The 18172-nt window shown below is 42.4% G+C and overlaps 1 protein-coding gene across 1 annotated transcript in view; it reads right to left on the minus strand.

Moving 5' to 3' along the window:
- CYP7B1 (cytochrome P450 family 7 subfamily B member 1) overlaps window positions 1-13881 on the minus strand; it is a 125516-nt gene extending 111635 nt beyond the window's left edge. Inside the window, exon 1 of the mRNA XM_069004855.1 lies at window positions 13693-13881. Within this exon, the coding sequence (XP_068860956.1) occupies window positions 13693-13790 (98 nt within the window). The 5' untranslated portion in view covers window positions 13791-13881. The remainder of the gene's footprint in view (window positions 1-13692) is intronic.
- Window positions 13882-18172: the final 4291 nt, after the last annotated feature.

Genomic DNA, 18172 nt, shown 5'->3' on the forward strand with positions numbered 1-18172 from the left:
ATACATCTTGATTTAACATAAACCTAGTGAAATTTGTAAACATCGATAATTAAATTATTGGTTAATAACTTATAATAATTACTGGTTAATAAACTCCATTAGGTTCAATGTAAATTTTCTTCAAAAGTCAGAGCACAGGTCAACCCAGGACTCATGGAGGCTGTCTCCTTTTAGATACACTCAACTAACAGGATCCATTTCATTTCTGAGGCTTGAAATAGATTCAATTATACTTTCTTAGGAAGTTTACAAAACCTTATGCTAGCCTCACGCTGAAAATAATTATACAATTGTGGAGTAGGTGAGTGCTGAGGTTGATGTTCAGTACAGTAAGCAAGATTTGGGGAAGAAGATGGGTGCAAATGGATAATTGGGAAAACACTGAGCCTTTGTAAAGGGTAAGTGTTGAAGTCCTCAGCCCTCAGGTCTGCAGAAGGGACAGGGTCCTGGCATGAGCCGAGCTGTTAGAGAACTAACAATACAAGTATGAACTGAGATGGCAAGGGATCAGCCACAACATAGGACAGGACAGGAGCCTGGATGAAATTTCTTTTCCTGATGCATGTTGACCATCCTAATTTCATTCTTTTATTCTTTCTACTGCTGACTGGAGATACACTCCATCACAACCCACTTTCAAGCTTCATCCCATCAATTGAAAAATCCCACACAAAGAAAACAGAGGGGAAATAAAGGGCAATTAGAGGCACTGGGCATTAAGGAGTCACTCACGTTTGCTGACAGCTATGTTGAGGATTCATGAGGAATTGCCAGGTGACTTACCAACAAAAGCGCTTCCTATTTTGTTGTCATTTTGTCCACTGAAAATCCCCTTACAGGTTCCAGTGTGATAAAAGCAATTAGCAAAACTCACTCAAATGAAAAAAAAAGGGTCTCATTAGCCCAGCTTACCCTCTGAGCATAGCAATGAGAATTCATGAAGACAATTAATAGAGAGCACAATGAATTTTGTGAACAGTAAAAAAAGTGAACTGAGAAATCAGACCAAAAAAGTACTCTAATATCTGGCAGAACAAAATGGATGATACAAAACATAAAGCCTGTTGAAAAAGTGAGGAGTGATAAATAAAGACTTTATCCTTTCATGACGTAAATCTAGTGCTACACACCAGCCAAACTCTGCAGTCAGGTTGTAATGATTATGAAAAGATTGCAAAAGAGCCTAAGAACCTTACCTCTATGATGCAATCCAACTGTGCTGGTTGGTTTCCCTATACAGAGCAGTTTTGAGAAATTTAGCATGTAAACTCATATGTATTAAGGCTGCTTTGTCCAACCCTGGGAAATGAAAGAGATGCCCACTGAAACAGAATGCCCATCCCTGTAAGTGTTCAAAGCCAGGCTGGATGGGGCTTTGAGTAACCTGGCCTAGTGAACGGTGTCCCTGCCTATGGCAGGGGAGTTGGAATAGATGATCTTTAAGGCCCATTCCAACCCAAACCATCCTATGGTTCTATGATTCTATGTTATTTCACGATGACTTGCAGTAAAATTCATACGTCAGCAGACAATTAAGTAATCTATCCCTTCCACAATCTTGAGAAATTAACTGAATGCCATGAGCAAAAGAGACATTCCAGCACCCTGCTGCCTTTAAGGAGATGATTTCATATATGCCACAAAAACTAAGAAGAATGATCTGGTACAGCAGGGCTGAAGATGCAGATGTAACTGATCACTGCATCTAGGACTAAATAGGATACCAGAGGTACAAATGGTCACGTGTGGTAACAGCAGGGATTTTGTCACCCAGAGCCCTGGATCCTGACCACTGAACAAAAGCTGTGGGGGTGAAAATGCCCTGCACATGTGGGAATCCTAGGGCAGCCTTCACTTCGGAAGCCACCACCATCGTAGCACACGTGGGGATTTCCATTTTCCAGTCATCTCCAATGCTGCAGTCATTCACTGAGAGCGGAGCCAGGTGTGCCCTCTTCAATACAATGACCAAGGCATCAAAACCGTATCTCTGTAGGACATTTCTAACACCACCAATTACCTGCAAAGTTGCAACTATATGCACATATGGAAGGGTTTTTTCATGTGGTCTAATAGCAGAAACTATCTGATGTTCCAAATCAGCACATTATACTTGAGCTAAAAACAATTACAAGAAAAATCTTCCTGGGCTTTCATTTTGATGGAACCAACAGTATCGCTACAGTTTAAACAGCTTTACACCTCACATTTCTACTGTGTACAGTGCATCTGTAACTGCTGCAACACAATTTGGAGGCATGAGATAACACATACGCCCTACTCCTAAACAATAATCTCAGAGATATTATTAATAACAAAATATGCTGAAATGGTGTGCAAAACAAAAAAACCAAGATTTTCTTTATGTCTAAGCAAAAAAAATGAAGCACTGGTTCATCTGGTCCCATCTGAATTATCTCTGGCTGTCACAGTCTCCATTAAAATAATTGTCTGATCTTTTTACCAAAACAATGAAGCAAGCATGCAATGCAGAGACTACAGAGCACCAGCAGGCAGCACACATAAATTGGTCTACCCAAACATTCCTGGCAGTGGGGGAGAAAGCATAAAAAGCAAGTTGCTTCAGTCCATACTAAATTGCCATTGAGCCACAAGTAAAGACGTGTCAGATGAGCTTGCCCACGCCTTTAAGCAGGTATTTATGTGCAACAGCAGTATTTAATACTTTGAACAGGAGATGACCTTGTTTGTTTGTACTGAAAGACAACTTAGGATATCTTTCATAACTTTTATTTAAATCTTTTCAAGGTTTAAAAGGATATATACATCCACTAATGAGACTGAATTCACCCTCTTTTCTAAAAGTGAAAACAGAATGGTAAGAGCATCCCTCAAAGTAAAAAATAAACCAAAGGCAGGACATCCTTCCATGCACAGTTGTGTTCAAACACAATTCAATATAGTTAATGCAGGAGATGTTGCAAAGGACTAGACTATGTGGGAGTTAAGACTGGATGGGTCACAATAACTGTGCTTTATTGGACTTGGGTTTCCAAGAGAGAAACACAAAGGTTTCCTTCTTGAAAGGAGATCATGAAGGAAGGAAACCTGAACATTCTTTAGAGCCCAACAGATCTCAGCATTGTCTTATTTTAGCTTCTTACCACTGAACAGACACAGCCCGCACAGTTTTATTTTAAAGTCTTCATAACAACAGGTTTTCAAGGCTCTAAATTTATTATAGCTGATGGGGTTCTATCTGAGGAAGTCCAAAGGTTATGAAAAAAAATCCCTTCACTCATAACATGGTAATACCAAGTAGGATCTAGCACTGTTTTCACTACATAAGATGCAAGAAACTAAACAGCTTATAGAAGAAAAAATAATTCTGACTCATTCACATATGCAAGATTTCTTTGAAGCTTGATTATAATTTTTGTATCTTAAAGCAGCAATGCCAGAAATTGAGCTGTCTGTTCAACTACAAAACCAGACACTGCACAAGCAGCTGTTTCCCAAGCCACTGAACACTGACATACAGGGGGAACCCTCTCCAGTCCTGCTGTGAGCAATTCTGTGTCGCGCCTTAATGGTGACAGATAATTTAACCTGGCTTTGGTTAAATAAAGGATATTATGTGCAAGCTGCTAGGACACAAACTTCAAGTTTCCCTCATTTGGTCCCCAGAAGGAGCCCAGGTTCTGACCCCACTTTATTGCCCTTGTTCCAGGGCAATCAATCGCCATCAGTCATGGATACTGCGATGGCAACTGTCACTGAGAGGCCTAAACATCTTTTGGGTAGTAGTCACGCACTATGGGCTCCATCTCATCATCAGATACACACATCTAAGTCCTACTGCTGTTGAATCAGAATCTTCCAGGCATGCACTTAAGGTTAAAAAGAGCACCACATACAAGCCAGCTCTCACAGTACTTTCACTTTTCCTCCCAAATAACAATTCAGTGGGTTCATCATGTTTTACAATTGGTTCTTGGATGACTCCTGAACTGAGAGACATTTTCACTTCTCGTACAGCTACACAGCTGCTACTTTTTAAACAGGAATCGCATATGAACATTGCAGCGCGGGCTCTGGCAACACGCCTCACCCTCAGCTGTAGGTCTAGGAAATTTGCTATTTAAGCAAAACAGTTATGCTGAAACTAACCTAGTAATCTTAAAATCTTACAAAAACATTAAAAAATCTGCTCCAACAGAATAACAGAAGTTTTTGAGAGGGATATGAAGGAAATACATAATGCCCTGAAAGCATTCTACAAATACTGATACCTACCAAAACAAAAGCAAATATTCCATGGACATTTTTCTGTCTTAATCAAGTATAAGTCTGAGCTGAGTAAATACTGCAGTTCAGTTCCTGAACAACTGAAGGAAAAAATTATGTCTTGTCATCAATCCACTCTTTGAGCTATTTTCAGAGAAGCATCCCAAATGTGACTACCAAAGCTCCTCATGCTGAAAAACCAGCTGGATAGAATTAGCATGGCTATGATCTATCTCACACCAGAAGCTCTGAAGATGAGCAATCGTAACCTGAAAAACCATGCCAGCACCGAACAGGAAACCACAGAGCAGTACTCTCCAGCTAGGGATGTGATGACCAAACACTACTGCAGCATCAGGTGAGTGGACCAGCAGCAGAAGTCACTCAAATTTTCTCTGAGGAGATACTAGGAACTGTCCTTTCGTAAACATCCTGGTTTTTGTTAACCTGATTAAATGGGAGTTTCTAAAAATATTTTTTGGTTTTCCTTGAGGCCCTATTAGAAAGCTGGAGACCATCTCTCTGAAGCCTTCAAAGACTACAGTATGACTCTGTGACAAAGGGGCAGACCCACACTTTTGCTGGCATGCATACAAAGGGAAAGAGAGAGTACAAAAAGACTGAAAAACTGACTCCTTCATCAGTTCCATCCACTGTGTTTTAACAGCTATCGTTTTCTCATGCTAAGGAATATATGGGTTCCTTTTTTGGGTTGTTTTTTTTTTAATAAACAGAGCTGCCAGAGCTAATAATTGCAAAACTTCTGCATTCTCACATCATGCTGAAAGGAGACCGTAATTTTTTTCCAAATACTATATCACTTTTAAAAGTAATGAAATGTGACAATTTTCTATGATAATTTTTTCAACATATCATTAAAAAATTTCTAATTTTGTTCAAATCTTTTTAGACAAGGTAAGTTACATAAAAATCTGTAATGACCACTCAAGAGAAATCTGGGGAACAATCTTATGAGAAGCAAGACAATGGGTTAAGGAGAGAGCAGGCCACTAAGCAGTTTGTTGAATTTTTGGGAGAGTCGCAATAAATCAGACAACCATGCTTAGCAGTGCTGCACTCTGCCTTAGCCATCAGAAGCACACTGACTCATAGAAATAAGAGCTCAAAGGGTACAGAGTAAGGCTGTCAGCATGGAAAATGAGTAGCTTGTGACAAACATGCACAGGCTCTCTGACAGATCCCTGGGATGCCATGGGCCAGGAAGGAGACACTTCTTCAACCGCCCACTATGGACAGGAGTCTACAAAGAGCAGTGTTGTAGTCCAGGTTTTCACTGCAGTGTCAGAAAGGGGCAGCTGGATGGTGGAGAGGGTACTCCTCTAACACTCCATTTTAGCTTCATTTTGCCAGTCTGTTTTTTCTTCACATGCCTCCACAGGGCTTGAGCAGGCCACTCTGCCAGGACTCCATGCATATTCTCCAAAATCAACAGGAACGCATCCATTGCATTCGGCTAGAACCTCCTACTACTAGGCCTACAGTATGAGAGAGCATTATTTTTTTAAGAACATTGGAATATTGCTTAGGAAACTACAAGATTAAATCATGAGAAGCACAACCATAGCATTTTTGTGCTGATTTGAATTACGAATAGAAAGTACGAGCAGTTAAGAGGAAACAAGATATGTTCTATACAAGAGCCAAGATTTTTTTTTTCCTGACATGTGCCAAACAAGGAGAAGAAACAGAAGAATCTGGCACCATTAAAAACAGTTTGTGGAGAAAGGGACTGAATATCTACAGCCAAGATCCATGTGGTTTGTAAAGAGGAAACTTTTGTTTTATGGGACTCTCAGTCAGCCAAAATTCTCCCAGACGGCATGCAAATGGATATTAGCCTAAAATCCTACATGCTTCTTGCTGAAGGATCAGTAAATCGTGGGGAAAGAAAAAGAACACTACTGAAGTTTTAAATCAGAATTCAAAATCTGCCTCCTGGTTGAAAAAGTTAGTTTACCAGACAGCTATAATGTCATACATATATGTTAAGTGTCTTGGAAAGAAAAGGCAGCAAGTTAAAGTACAAAACTAGAAGTCAGGAAAATGTGTTCCAAGCCTGGCTCCACTACCTAGGAGATCTATAAAACTTGGATAAAAGAGAAAAAGACTGCCAACTTAACAGTGAGATTTTCCTTAACTTCATATAGTGTATTAACATTGCACTTATGCTGTTTCTTTTAGCTTCTGTATTTCCCCCACTCTCTGGCATTATGATGCACTAAGTTAAGTAAGTGACTAGATGGAGTGCTAAGAACAGTTATATCACCGTATCAAAACAAGCCCTGCCCAGCTTCTTAATCAAAACACTTGACCGGGAAAAAATAAAACAGCAAACCCAAACAATTTTATATGGGACCATAATTCTCATAACATAGAGCAAAACACTAAAGTGGCTGGCACAATTCAACGGCTCAGCTGAATATTGCAAAAATACAATATCTAGAATTTGTATTTCAGCATATAGGAGAAAGGGATGGACAGGCAAGAGTTCCTCAGCACATGTTGAGCAGTTATACCACGGAAGAATTCTTTTCAGCACCTCTGACAATTCTCTGAGTGCACGGTGAAGCATTTGTCTGTGTCATCTGTAAATCAAGAGACCACACTGACTTCCAACTTACAGTAGGGGAACTGAGGGGGAGTCCACAAGCAAGACTGCAAGCTTGGGACTTAGCAAAGTCTCTGCATCCCAGTGAAGTCACTCCTCGCTGGGGGAGCTAAGATCCAGGTAGCTTTGTGAGTCGAGACTCCAGGAAGTCCTGCAATCACCTGATGATGCAGCTCTCTAGTTGTATCACCAACTATTAAAACACTTCAGGGGGGCAAGTTTCATTATCATGCTTAAGGGAGAAATAGTTCATAGCTCATGTAAGGGGACACCAGGATTAAGATTTGCCCCTTTTTGTCTTCCTGCACACCAGCCTTTATTTTTAAAGTTTCAGCTAAGATTAACCAACCAGCTTGCTTTCCTCCTCTAAATATATATATATATAGTGGTAAGCATGAATATAATTTCTGAAGCACTATGTACTCATTTGGGCTGTCCTCATTCATAGCTTTGGAATTTTCACCTTGGAAGAGGAGCAGAAGGGTTAATTGTTCAGAACTTTCTGTAAGCTCTGTGTACTTGTGTACAGTGCTCTAGATGGACACTCCATGCTTCATGTTGCACTGGAATAATAAAAAGAGCTGAAAACAATTACCTTTAATTCTCACCCTTTAATTTAATTTTCTCCAATGAATAAAGAACAGAAGAAAGGAAAATAAATAATTCCAAGGGAAAAAAAAATTATAGGCCCTTCCCACAAAAATACGGGGAGGAAAAAACACCATGAAAGTATAAACTATTGTATTTTAGTCAGAAACCTGAAGCTAGCAGTTCTTATTGCCACTAAAAATATCTCCACCTCTCACACACATACATTTACCAGGATGGCATCTACTGATGGGTTCTGGATGCTGATCAAGACCAGACCAGGTATAAACTATAAAGCTGAACAACCCCCAACAAAGTAGGTCAAAAAAACTGGGAAGGAAGGGAAACTGTTGCTAGGTGGCAGTGTACCTTAAGTAAAGAATACTGTAAATCATAAATTATTGGGAAGGTTCATTATCTTCTAAAAAAGGTCTCATCTTTACTGTCATCTTCAAAGCTTTGGTAGGAAGTGGAACTCAAAATGTACATGACACCCAGGCTACACATCAGAAGGATGAGAAGCAGCACTGAAAAAAAAAAAGAGAAAGTAAAACCTGTCTTGAAACAGACTACCGTGCAAGACCCATGATGTAATGGCTCTCCAGGTCTATTAGAGCCATAAGAAAAACCAAAAGCCTGTGAATGGAGACTTGTACACCTTGAGAAGGTTCTGGTTTTGCTGACTTCATTTTATTCTACCTTCACTTAAGCTCTGACCAGTAGAAGCAAGCAAAGAAATAAGCTTCCACCACATCTTGGCACAGCAGTGAACAGTTGACAGAAAACCCAAGTGTGATGGTGAGAAAGAAAGGTTTTCTAAGGCTACTTAAGAAACAGAACTGTTACTTTTCTGCCTTAAACAGTTTCAACCTTCAGTCCTTTTCAGAGTGGAGAAAGAGCGGACAATGACAGTAAACAAAAGGAGGTCATGAAAACACATGCACTCCCTGGAGCTCCAATCAAAAGGATGGAGAAAAAGGCCTCTGTAGAAAGCCAAGGTAAGAAGGAAGAGGACAGATTTTTCTGGTATCCTTCTATCTGTCCTTCCTGATGTTCCCTCCAATTGAAAACTACCTTAACATATTGCCTAAATTAGCAGAAGTGGTAAAAAAGACAGGCTGATGACATCTTGTGAACTACAATTCGCTTGGTAAGAGAGCTGTTAGCAAGCTCACAGCTTGTCACAGAGAAGGATAAGATGTTCTTGAAGGCAAAGACAAAATCTATATTCTTTTCAACAATATCCGTCTGGGTTCAAGAGAGCAATTTTGGGGAAAAGTATCTTAGATGAATGTAATTGTATAGATCAGAGGTATTTCAAAATACAGAATAAAAGGGAAAAATGAAAGTCAGTTTGCTTCAGCAAGGCTTTAAATCCATAACTCAGGTCACAGCAAAATCCTTTCTGAGAAATGTATCAAGCAATTCTTCTGCCATTGACTTCAACCTACAATTTTTGTTTGGGGTTTTTTTAATACCATGTTCTGATGCATTAGGAACTGATCAGAAACAATCTATTAGAAGGTACAGGTTCCACCTAATGCAGCAAAGAAATTCCTATACTGCTGTAAAGCAAAACCCACAACACATGCCATGTATCATATCATTCCTCACAAGCAATCCTGACTGTGACGACCATTCCTAATAATTAAAATACCAACCCTACAAATCTACAGAATCATGGAGTGGTTTGGGTTAGAAGGGACCTTAAGGATTATCTAGTTCCAAATCCCTGCCATGGGCTGGGCCACCTTCCACTAGACCAGGTGGCTCAAAGCCCCATCCAACCTGGCCTTGAACACTTCCAGGGATGGGGCAGCCACAGCTTCTCTGGAAAACTTCTTCCAGTGTCTCATCACCCTCACCATAAAGAATTTCTTCCTATTAAGTAATGTAAATCTACCTTCTTTCATGTTAAAGCAATAGAATTACAAAAGGAATAATTTTTACAAACCCTGTCATTGATGCAGCTGACATCAGATGTGTGTTAACTTTCCAAGCAGTTATAAACCTCTAACGACTGCTTCCAGGTTTGATCTGTATTTTCTTTATCTGAAAAACTTTGGGATACAAACCTTAGGAGAAGGATTCAATTCCAATAGATAAATAGGGACACAACAATCTTTGTTCCAATTCTCTCCACTGTCCCCTTCCCCTAAGGCAGTGGTTTTAATCTGGTGGTGGTCAGCCTGAGCCTCTTCTTCTTCCTAGTAATTTGCAGCATCTGTTCTTCAAGGAGGGAGTCAGAGAACATCCCAGCCTTTTCCACAAATTGTTGGTTACAATCTGTGAACATTTTCAGTCATGGACATGCAATGAACACTAGCAGCCAAAAATATGCACCAATTTGAGCAAGAAAAAGTGGAATAGTACTACACCTATGGAAGTTAGCAGGAGACAGCCCCTGGGGATCTCAAGGGCCCTTCCCTGGCTTGGGCAGCATCACTGCTGGAAGACAAATGGGAGTCAGCTTCACCTGACACTTCATCTCCTGCTCCATGAGACTGTGTAGAACTAGTGGAAAACCAGTTTGAAAACACCAAAAGAAAACCACATAAAGCTGGGGCTGACATAAGACATTTTATAAAGGCAAAAGAGAATAATCTGTACAGTCTCCAGGCTAGGAAAATCATCAGGTTTTGCCATAGCAGAAATACTTTTGTACAGCAGCAAAAAGGAAGTGCTCTCTGGAGAAAATATGTTCTCCAGCAAACAGCCTAGATAGGCTTTTCTTCATTAACCAGTAAGAGGGAGATCTCTCTTAGCATGCAGAAGGCACTGAGGCTCATATGACATTGAGTTTAACTCAAATTAATTTTTTCTGTGATTACAGAAACTTTTGTTCTGCTTCTGTTTCTTCACCATCTGTGATACAAAACCTGGCAAAGACTCCAATTAGTTTCCTTTGTGTTATTACTGCCACAAGCACTCAAATGATAAGCATTTATACAAAAGGAAATTCCTCTTCCTTTCTACTCTATCTCTAAGAAAACTGGTACTGACCTCACCCTCAAATCTTGTAATGTCAGGTTACAGCAACTGCATTACAGAAAAAGGGAACAGCAGATTAAGTCAATACAACACCTTTTCTGGCAAAACCTTTCCTCCAGTAATGAGCACCTCAGCCTGAGAGGAAACAGAGGGGAAGCACCTCACGCCAAAAACGGTGAAATCCTGTAACATCTGCTTAAGGAGCACCATGTAACATCTGCTTAAGGAGCACCAGTGATGGATTTAGGGACTTCTCTTCTGAGGATATACAAACCCTCATTATGCTCCTAGATGTGTAACTCTCAAGAGCCACAAAGGTGGTTATGCTTTGCCTCAGTCAAGCAGGACAGAGGTATCACCCAGCAAAACAAACACAGAACTCTGAACCGCAAGTTAGTGATGTTTATTTACTTACTTAAGCTCTTCATTTATATATACACACACTTGCCTAATGTGCCTGATTGGAATCCATGCAGAGCTGTACTTAAGACGTCAAATTTGATTATTCTAGTAAAGCTTATCTTGGTACCTTAAACACTACAATCCCCTTATACAGAGTTTGCACACTGCTGCAATTATACCAACATTAAGGCAACATATTAACTTATATAAAAGCACATGCATACCTGAAGTAGAAACACTTTTTCTAGAACAGGCAAGCTCCACATTGTCAGTGTTTCTGTCCAAATGGGTGTGATCCATGACCAGGAATATAGCCTTGACTTTGGCATTTATTTATGCAGTAATTTGCCAACACTCCCTATGTCAACAGGTTCCCAAATGTTTACAGTGGATTCCTGAGGGAGGGTACAGGGTAGCCCACCTGATACGGGGTTTGTTGGATTCAAACAGGAGAAAGGGAAAGAAGAAATGTGACAAGTAGAGGACACATGGTGATGGGTAAAACAATATGGGTTAGATAAGGAAGGGGAAATCAGACTTGCATCAAATCTGAGAAGCTTGAACTAAGCTCTAACCCCATTTTTTAGTCCACTGCACCCTTTTCTTCCCACAGATCAGAAATGGCTGTTGAACACCGCCAGGCTGCTGCTAGGCACCTCTACAGACCATGCATAATTTCTTTTTTTTCTTTATGCTAAAAGAATTAATTGCACATTTTACTGGAGCAGGATAGTACCTCAACACCACCATCTTATGCTGAGGTTGATGGGTTTTACCATTTGTTATTTTTGCAGTTGCTTGCTCGCTAGTGCTTTGCACACTTCTTTGAGAAACAGCACAAGCTTTCAAGTAGTTAATTAATCAAACAGCAGTTTGGGTTTTGGGGCAAGACAGTACGGCTTCTTGTGAGGTCTTCTGTATAACATCATTGTGCTGTGACACAAACGTCCAAACCATTTTGCTGTAGACTCTAAAGAGTGCACTTAAAAAACTCTACAGCCATAAGGGGTATAAAAATAATTCAAAATGGGTTCTTTGATCCTTTTTCCCTATCACTCACATCTGGCTGAAAACTTTACAAGCAAGAGTTTTGCCTGCTGCCATTTTCAAAAATTCTGTCTTTTACAATTGTACTAGAATTTAAACTAATGACACACACAATTTTATAATATGGCTGAGCCAGTATAATATCTCCTAGCCTTAAAAAGACACCCAATCCCATTTGCCAGGCACCCAATCCCATTTTCCTTCCTGCTCCCCTTTTGTTTCCTGTGCTGATGTTCTTTAGGGAGCTAGACTGGTAGCAAACTAAACCTATCCAAAAAATTAATAGTTTTTATGTGTTTGACTCCCAGAACACGCTCACAGAGGGTCAGCTAAGCAACACAGATGATGATGAGGAGAAGGAGAAGTAACCTGTAAAACAGCAGCTCTCCATTTCATAAACTGAGCTCTATCAAGTAGTTTGTGTTATGGGATGACCCCACTCAAACATTGGGATGGATGGGATGGATGTCTCACTTAAGGAATGGATTGGGGTCTCTAAGTTAAATCATGTATAATAATGGTTCCAAACCAGACATCATGGAAATAACCCATCTCTGTTTACAGATGCCTTGGATGACAGTGAAAACATGAATTTTCATTGTTTTTCAATTCATTCTATACATGGTCCCAAAGTTAGGGGTATTGGTCTAAAAATTGCCAGCCTGCCTAACTTTTTTAGAACCTAGTAGTGCAATTTATTTTTTGCATTTGCTTGTCTACATCTTCCAAAAATAACTTACAATTATTAGGAAAAGTAATGGTTTGCTATTCAGAATTACATCTATTATTTTCTACGCATCTCATTTTATGAATCAAAAATAAGCAAACAATCCAGTGAATACTGATCCCTCCCCTTCTTCACTCCTCCTCCGTCTGCCTTTACACACATTTATTCATCAGCTGCAGAAGAGACACTGAAGAGCATCAAGTACTGGCTTCAGGTGGGCAAATATTTCACTTCATCAGGTGAAAAAATACCTGGGAAAATGTCGGCATATAAAGTAACAGGTGTTCAGAAAGCATAGTTACAGTGCTTCTTTTCCCCTCAAAAAAACCTGCAAGTTCTTCTTGAAGTGTCCCAAAACAAGTGAGTACCTTCTTTGAGTTTATAGATCGTACACTTGAAAGAAACTAAAGGCAACAGAGTGAGAGACACTAACGTAAGTCACTCGAATGTCCATGACCCGAGCTACTCGGCACAAAGAGAAGGGCAGCGAGGGCCGATGTCGCACCTCCGCGGCGGCAGCGGCTGCAGGTACGGCCAGCGCACCCCGGGCTCCGCGGGACAGCCGCCGCGGGCCGCTCGGGGTCTCTCCTGATGCACGGGGCGCAGAGCTCAGGTTCTCCGCGTCGCGTATGCTCACACATGCCGAACTGCCCGGGGATGTGCTACGTCCACAGCTCCTTTTGGAGCACGGAATTCCACGCACCCACGGGAGGCGAGGCCAAAATCCCACGTGCCGGCGGCCGCCCCCGCCCGCGGTCAGGAGAGCAGCCGCCCCCCGCCGCACCTCCCCGGCTCTCCCTCGCCCCCGGGGCCGCAGCTGCTGCCCGGGGCCCCCACGCCGGCCCCGGCCGTAGCGGGGGCCGCCATCCCCGGGGGCCGCCATCCCGCGGGGGGCCACCGCCCCCGGCCTGGCGGGCGCTGATAGGGCGTCCCTGCGCGGAGGGGCGGGCGGAGAACAGCGCGGCCCAATGCGCGGCTCGGCGGCGCCGCGCCCGCCCGGCAGCCCCGCTCCCCCGGCCCGGCCGCGCAGGAATGCGGCGGCCGCCCCCCGCCCCAGTACCTTCTCCTCCTGCAGAGCACGCACACGGCCCAGAGCAGCAGGGCGGCGGCGGCGGCCGCCCCGCCGTAGGTGCCGAGCGGCAGCGTTTCGGGGCCCATGCTGGCGGCGCTCGCCTCGGCGGCTGCTGGTGCCTCTCCGCCGCCGCCGCCGGGGAGCAAAGTTTCGCCCGTCCTCCCGCTCCCGGCAGGAGAGGCGCCCGGCCGGCCGTCCCTCCCCGCCCACCCCGAACCCAGGGGGCTGGGTTTGGCTGCTCGGAGCCGGACTTGGCGAGCGGGCCCGGTGCGACCCGGCCGGCTCCTCCCCGGGGAGCGCCCGGCGCGGGGAGGGTCGCGCCCGCCCGCCCCCGCGGCCTCCCGGCGGCGGCGGAGGGGAAGCCCCGGCTTTCGGCTTGCCGGGAAAAGGCTCCGATGCGGTGGGAAGGTCCTGGAACGAGACCCTGGAAGGATGGGGGGACTCTCAGTGCTCCCCGCCCTTCAATCACTTTAAGCCGTCACGGCAACCCGGGAGGGTCTCAGTGCCCCGCAGACGTGGCCTCGGGTGGCGGCGTGGCGGTGGCGTGCCCCCAGTGCGAACAGTGCCAGACTCGGACAGGTAGCAGCTCTGGCAGCCCTTTGACCTCCGCTTGATTTTGATATAGATACCCGATACGTGTCCCCTTAAAAAGCAAAACATCCCACACAGCTTCATAAAACTTAATCTGAGGTATGATAAATGAGATCCAAATAGCGGAGGTTGGTTCTTAACGTTGTGCTGTACAAGAAGAAACTGGGTCCAGTCCTCCCACTGTGCCGGCTCCTCTGGTGTGTTGTGGAGAAGAGAGGAGGAGGCGAGAGACAAAAAACTGAGGCAATGGGGACATCCCCAGCGTGAGGAAGTGGGATGAGGTGGAGTGGCAAAGAGGTCCAGGGAGTTTGATACTTCGTGGCAGGGCAGGGACTAACGAAATACCAGGGCAGCAGCAGTACCTTACAGCTCCACTGCCATTTGGTACAAGGTACACCCAAATGCTGCTGTGATGTAAGATACTCTTCAATCCGAATTCACACTGAGAGATGGAGTAAGATCCTTCAGGCTTTGGAATTCTGGTTTGTTGAATGCTGACAGACAAGTTCATGCTCATTTTTGGCCACGTGCAGTATCATATGTTGTGTGTTTCATAAAGTTTGGTGGTTTAGATATTCCTTTCATCTTGGAAACAAATTGTAGAACACCAGTCTTCTGACTTGTTGTAAGCTTTTTCAGAATTGTGGGGTCCCAAATGTATCTCAGCAGATAAAAAAGCCAGTTAACTAAAAACCTTCCTGACTTTAGCAGATTTCATCATTTTTAAGAGGCTGAGGCATATCTGAGGGTTTGCAGTCATCAGAGCTGTGTCTTCTTCCTCAGACATTCCTTTTAGTTGCATTGAAATACTTAAAATGCCGTTGTATTAATCAGGGAAAATCTAATTAGTGTGTCTCACATTAAAAGTGACCCAAATCTGAGCAACATTGCTTAAAACCATCAGCTGTCTATCCCTCCTGAGATCAAAAAATGAGACACCCATATTGTGCAATATGATACATGGAGGGAAACCATAAGAGAAACTAATGCTTCACTTGTAGTTCTTTTGAATTTTTTTCAGGTAACTGTATCTGAAATCCCCAGCTTGGGAATCCCAAGGGGTTTCTTAGTCCTGTAAATTCATGGAAAAGGAGTAATTCAGAACTGTAAGTCATTACATAAAATATTACTCATTTTACAAGTGACCTCTGCTGTAAAAATTTAGTGTTTCAGTTCAGTTTGGTGAGAAAGAGCTGTCCACATACAATTAAATAGCTGTGGCAGCTAGAGTAAGCCCTCATCCATAATCAAAACATCAAAACACCAAGATCACTGTAGTTCTGCCAAAGGGTGTGAAGAGGGTTACAACAATCTTTTTTAGTTTGCACTTTTCATGTTTGATGAAAGTTACTGTCTCAGGTCAATTGTAGATGAAAAAAAAACCCATCCCACACTCCAAAAAGCATTTTGAACCACACCATGAGTATTTTGAAATACAGGGAACAAACCCTGAAACGTCCTAAGTCCCCTAAGAATGCTGAGTACTGTTCTGTGCCAACCATTTAAAAAGTCCAAGAGGATGGGTTAAATTCTCAACTAGTGAAGGAATCTCGAGCTAGAAGCTAAAACATGTTTAAATTTGATGTCTTATATATAGTATGAATTACGTCAATGCAAATCCAACTGGATGATATTTACACATAACGTACCCAGTTAAAATTATAATAGATGTATCCATAGATATTGGCATCTCAACTGGAGAAAGAGGGTGAGGCTGAACAGTTCCCTTTAATGTAGCTCTGGCAGGAAAGAGAAAACTAATTTAATTTTCAGAATGTGCAAGCCTAGTCTATAGTGATATGGTCTCATGTTGGAAAAGTAGTTTATTAGGAATTGGAGGGATTTTCAGTTTTCAAGCTGTCATGAGATCTTTAAAGAGCTCTCGCTGCAGCATGGTCATAAGTGAGGAGAAAGAATGCAAATACCATTATATTTGGAAATGGATAATGTTATAGTCCTGCTGGATACAGCTGTGTCCAGCTGTTATTCTTACTGGTGGGGTGTAATTGCTGTTATTCCATGACGGTAGTAGTGGCTCCTTGACAAGTTTCTTAAGTGTCCTTTGTCGGTATTGGAAAACTTCTAGAAACAACTGTAGGCTGTAGAGAGGTAAAGGCATTTGCAAGTACACACAGGTTTGGGGAGAGGGATGGAGAATTCATAAGGTAAGCTTGGAGGGCTTTTCAGTTAGACAGATTTCAGAGAGGTTCCTAATACTATGGTAGTAAGCCTACAGAGATGGATAGATTTATAGATAGATAGATAGATAGATAGATAGATAGATAGATAGATAGATGCTCAGCTACATTTCTCCTGTTTAAATTGTGAACATTCTGTACATATGCTACAGTTCAAAATGCATACTGTGTGTATGTTTCATACTGCCAATGTTGTAAGATGATATAGATCATATTTTTTTGTCTTATGAAAATGCAGAAGACTCAAAATAAACTTTGAACAGTATATACTGCAATCTGTACAGTATTTTACACATCACAGTGTGATTTTGCTATATGCAGCACATGGACAAATGCCTGTTCTGCTGGGTAGCTTTCATGTGCACAAGGATTTAAACTCCCAGTCTTAGACAAGAGCAGATTCTCTACCATTGAAACACCAGTGACATATGTGTCATAAGCAACAGCGGGAACAAGGCTTACTTTTCCACTCACCCAGCACTACTCATTCAAAGGTTATTTCCAACAGCTTATAGCTTTGATTTGCTATAACCATTGCAGTTGCTATACTGCAAGGCCATTCTTGCCTTCAGTTTAAGGGTGCATGAAATATTTCAAGCAAAAAAAAAATTATGTATTTTTGTGAACAATGCTAAAGAAAAATACCCATGGTAACACTTTTTGTGATTTTGAGAAATGGCAGTGGCATTCAATTTTGAAACGGGGTCAACAAATTAACCTCTGTGTCAAAGATAATCTGTCCAAATTTATTTAGGTTATAAGACCCACAAGAAAAGAGGTTTTGTATACTCTAATGACCTGCTGGACCTTTGGGGCTTCACTCCATGAAGATGACACTGGAACTGGGTCTGCTTCCAGCTCTTAGCTCAGCAGCTGTTTTCTCTGGAAGTGAAGGTCTGAGCTAATAGAGATCAGGCTGAATTCAGGGCAATGAAACTAAAAGCCTTTTTGTTCCCTGCTCTCTGTCTCCCTTCCTGCTAGAATACAGGCAAAGGGAAATGCAGTGATTTAAGTGTAGGATGAAAAGGCTTACAGACCTTTTAAATCTCGCTTGATTCAAGAGTAATAATTTGATTCTCACTTTGTGTTCTCTCCTTAAAGTACACACCAATCTGCATTTAATGCTTTTGTAACACAGCACTGCAGGCTCTCTCCCATGGCCTCCTGTGTCAGTCACAGCCGATCGGCCTGAGCTCTGAACAAGATCCCACGCTGAGATGGCTGAGAAGTCCCACTCATCTGTCCCTGCACGTCAGATGTCTTGGTCCCACTTCCCACTGTCATGTGGAATGCCATGCCAAACACATACTTGCTACATACACCAACATATGGACTCATCAGGAAAAAAAAGAAGCTGAGAGTTCTACAGGGACAAGGACAGGAACTGAATAGGCAAAGAGATCATGAATGGGAGCCAGGAAAGGGAAAAAAGGAGGATTAGGAACATATGAGGGGAAACTGAGGATGAATGGGCAAGATGAAATCTGGGATCCAAAGGAAATGAGATGACAGTAAGAATAGAAAAGATTTTGAGGAGAAATGTGACAGACTGGCAGCTGCCTCAGTGTAGAGATTGAGATGTGAAATTGTGATATGACTCAAAGGTGAAATCCAAGAACAGAGGTGGAACTGGAAATGAGTGGGAATTACAGTGTGGCAGAGGAGAAGCCAAGAGGACT

Source organism: Aphelocoma coerulescens, chromosome 2 (assembly GCF_041296385.1).
Source record: "Aphelocoma coerulescens isolate FSJ_1873_10779 chromosome 2, UR_Acoe_1.0, whole genome shotgun sequence".
NCBI lineage: Eukaryota > Metazoa > Chordata > Aves > Passeriformes > Corvidae > Aphelocoma > Aphelocoma coerulescens.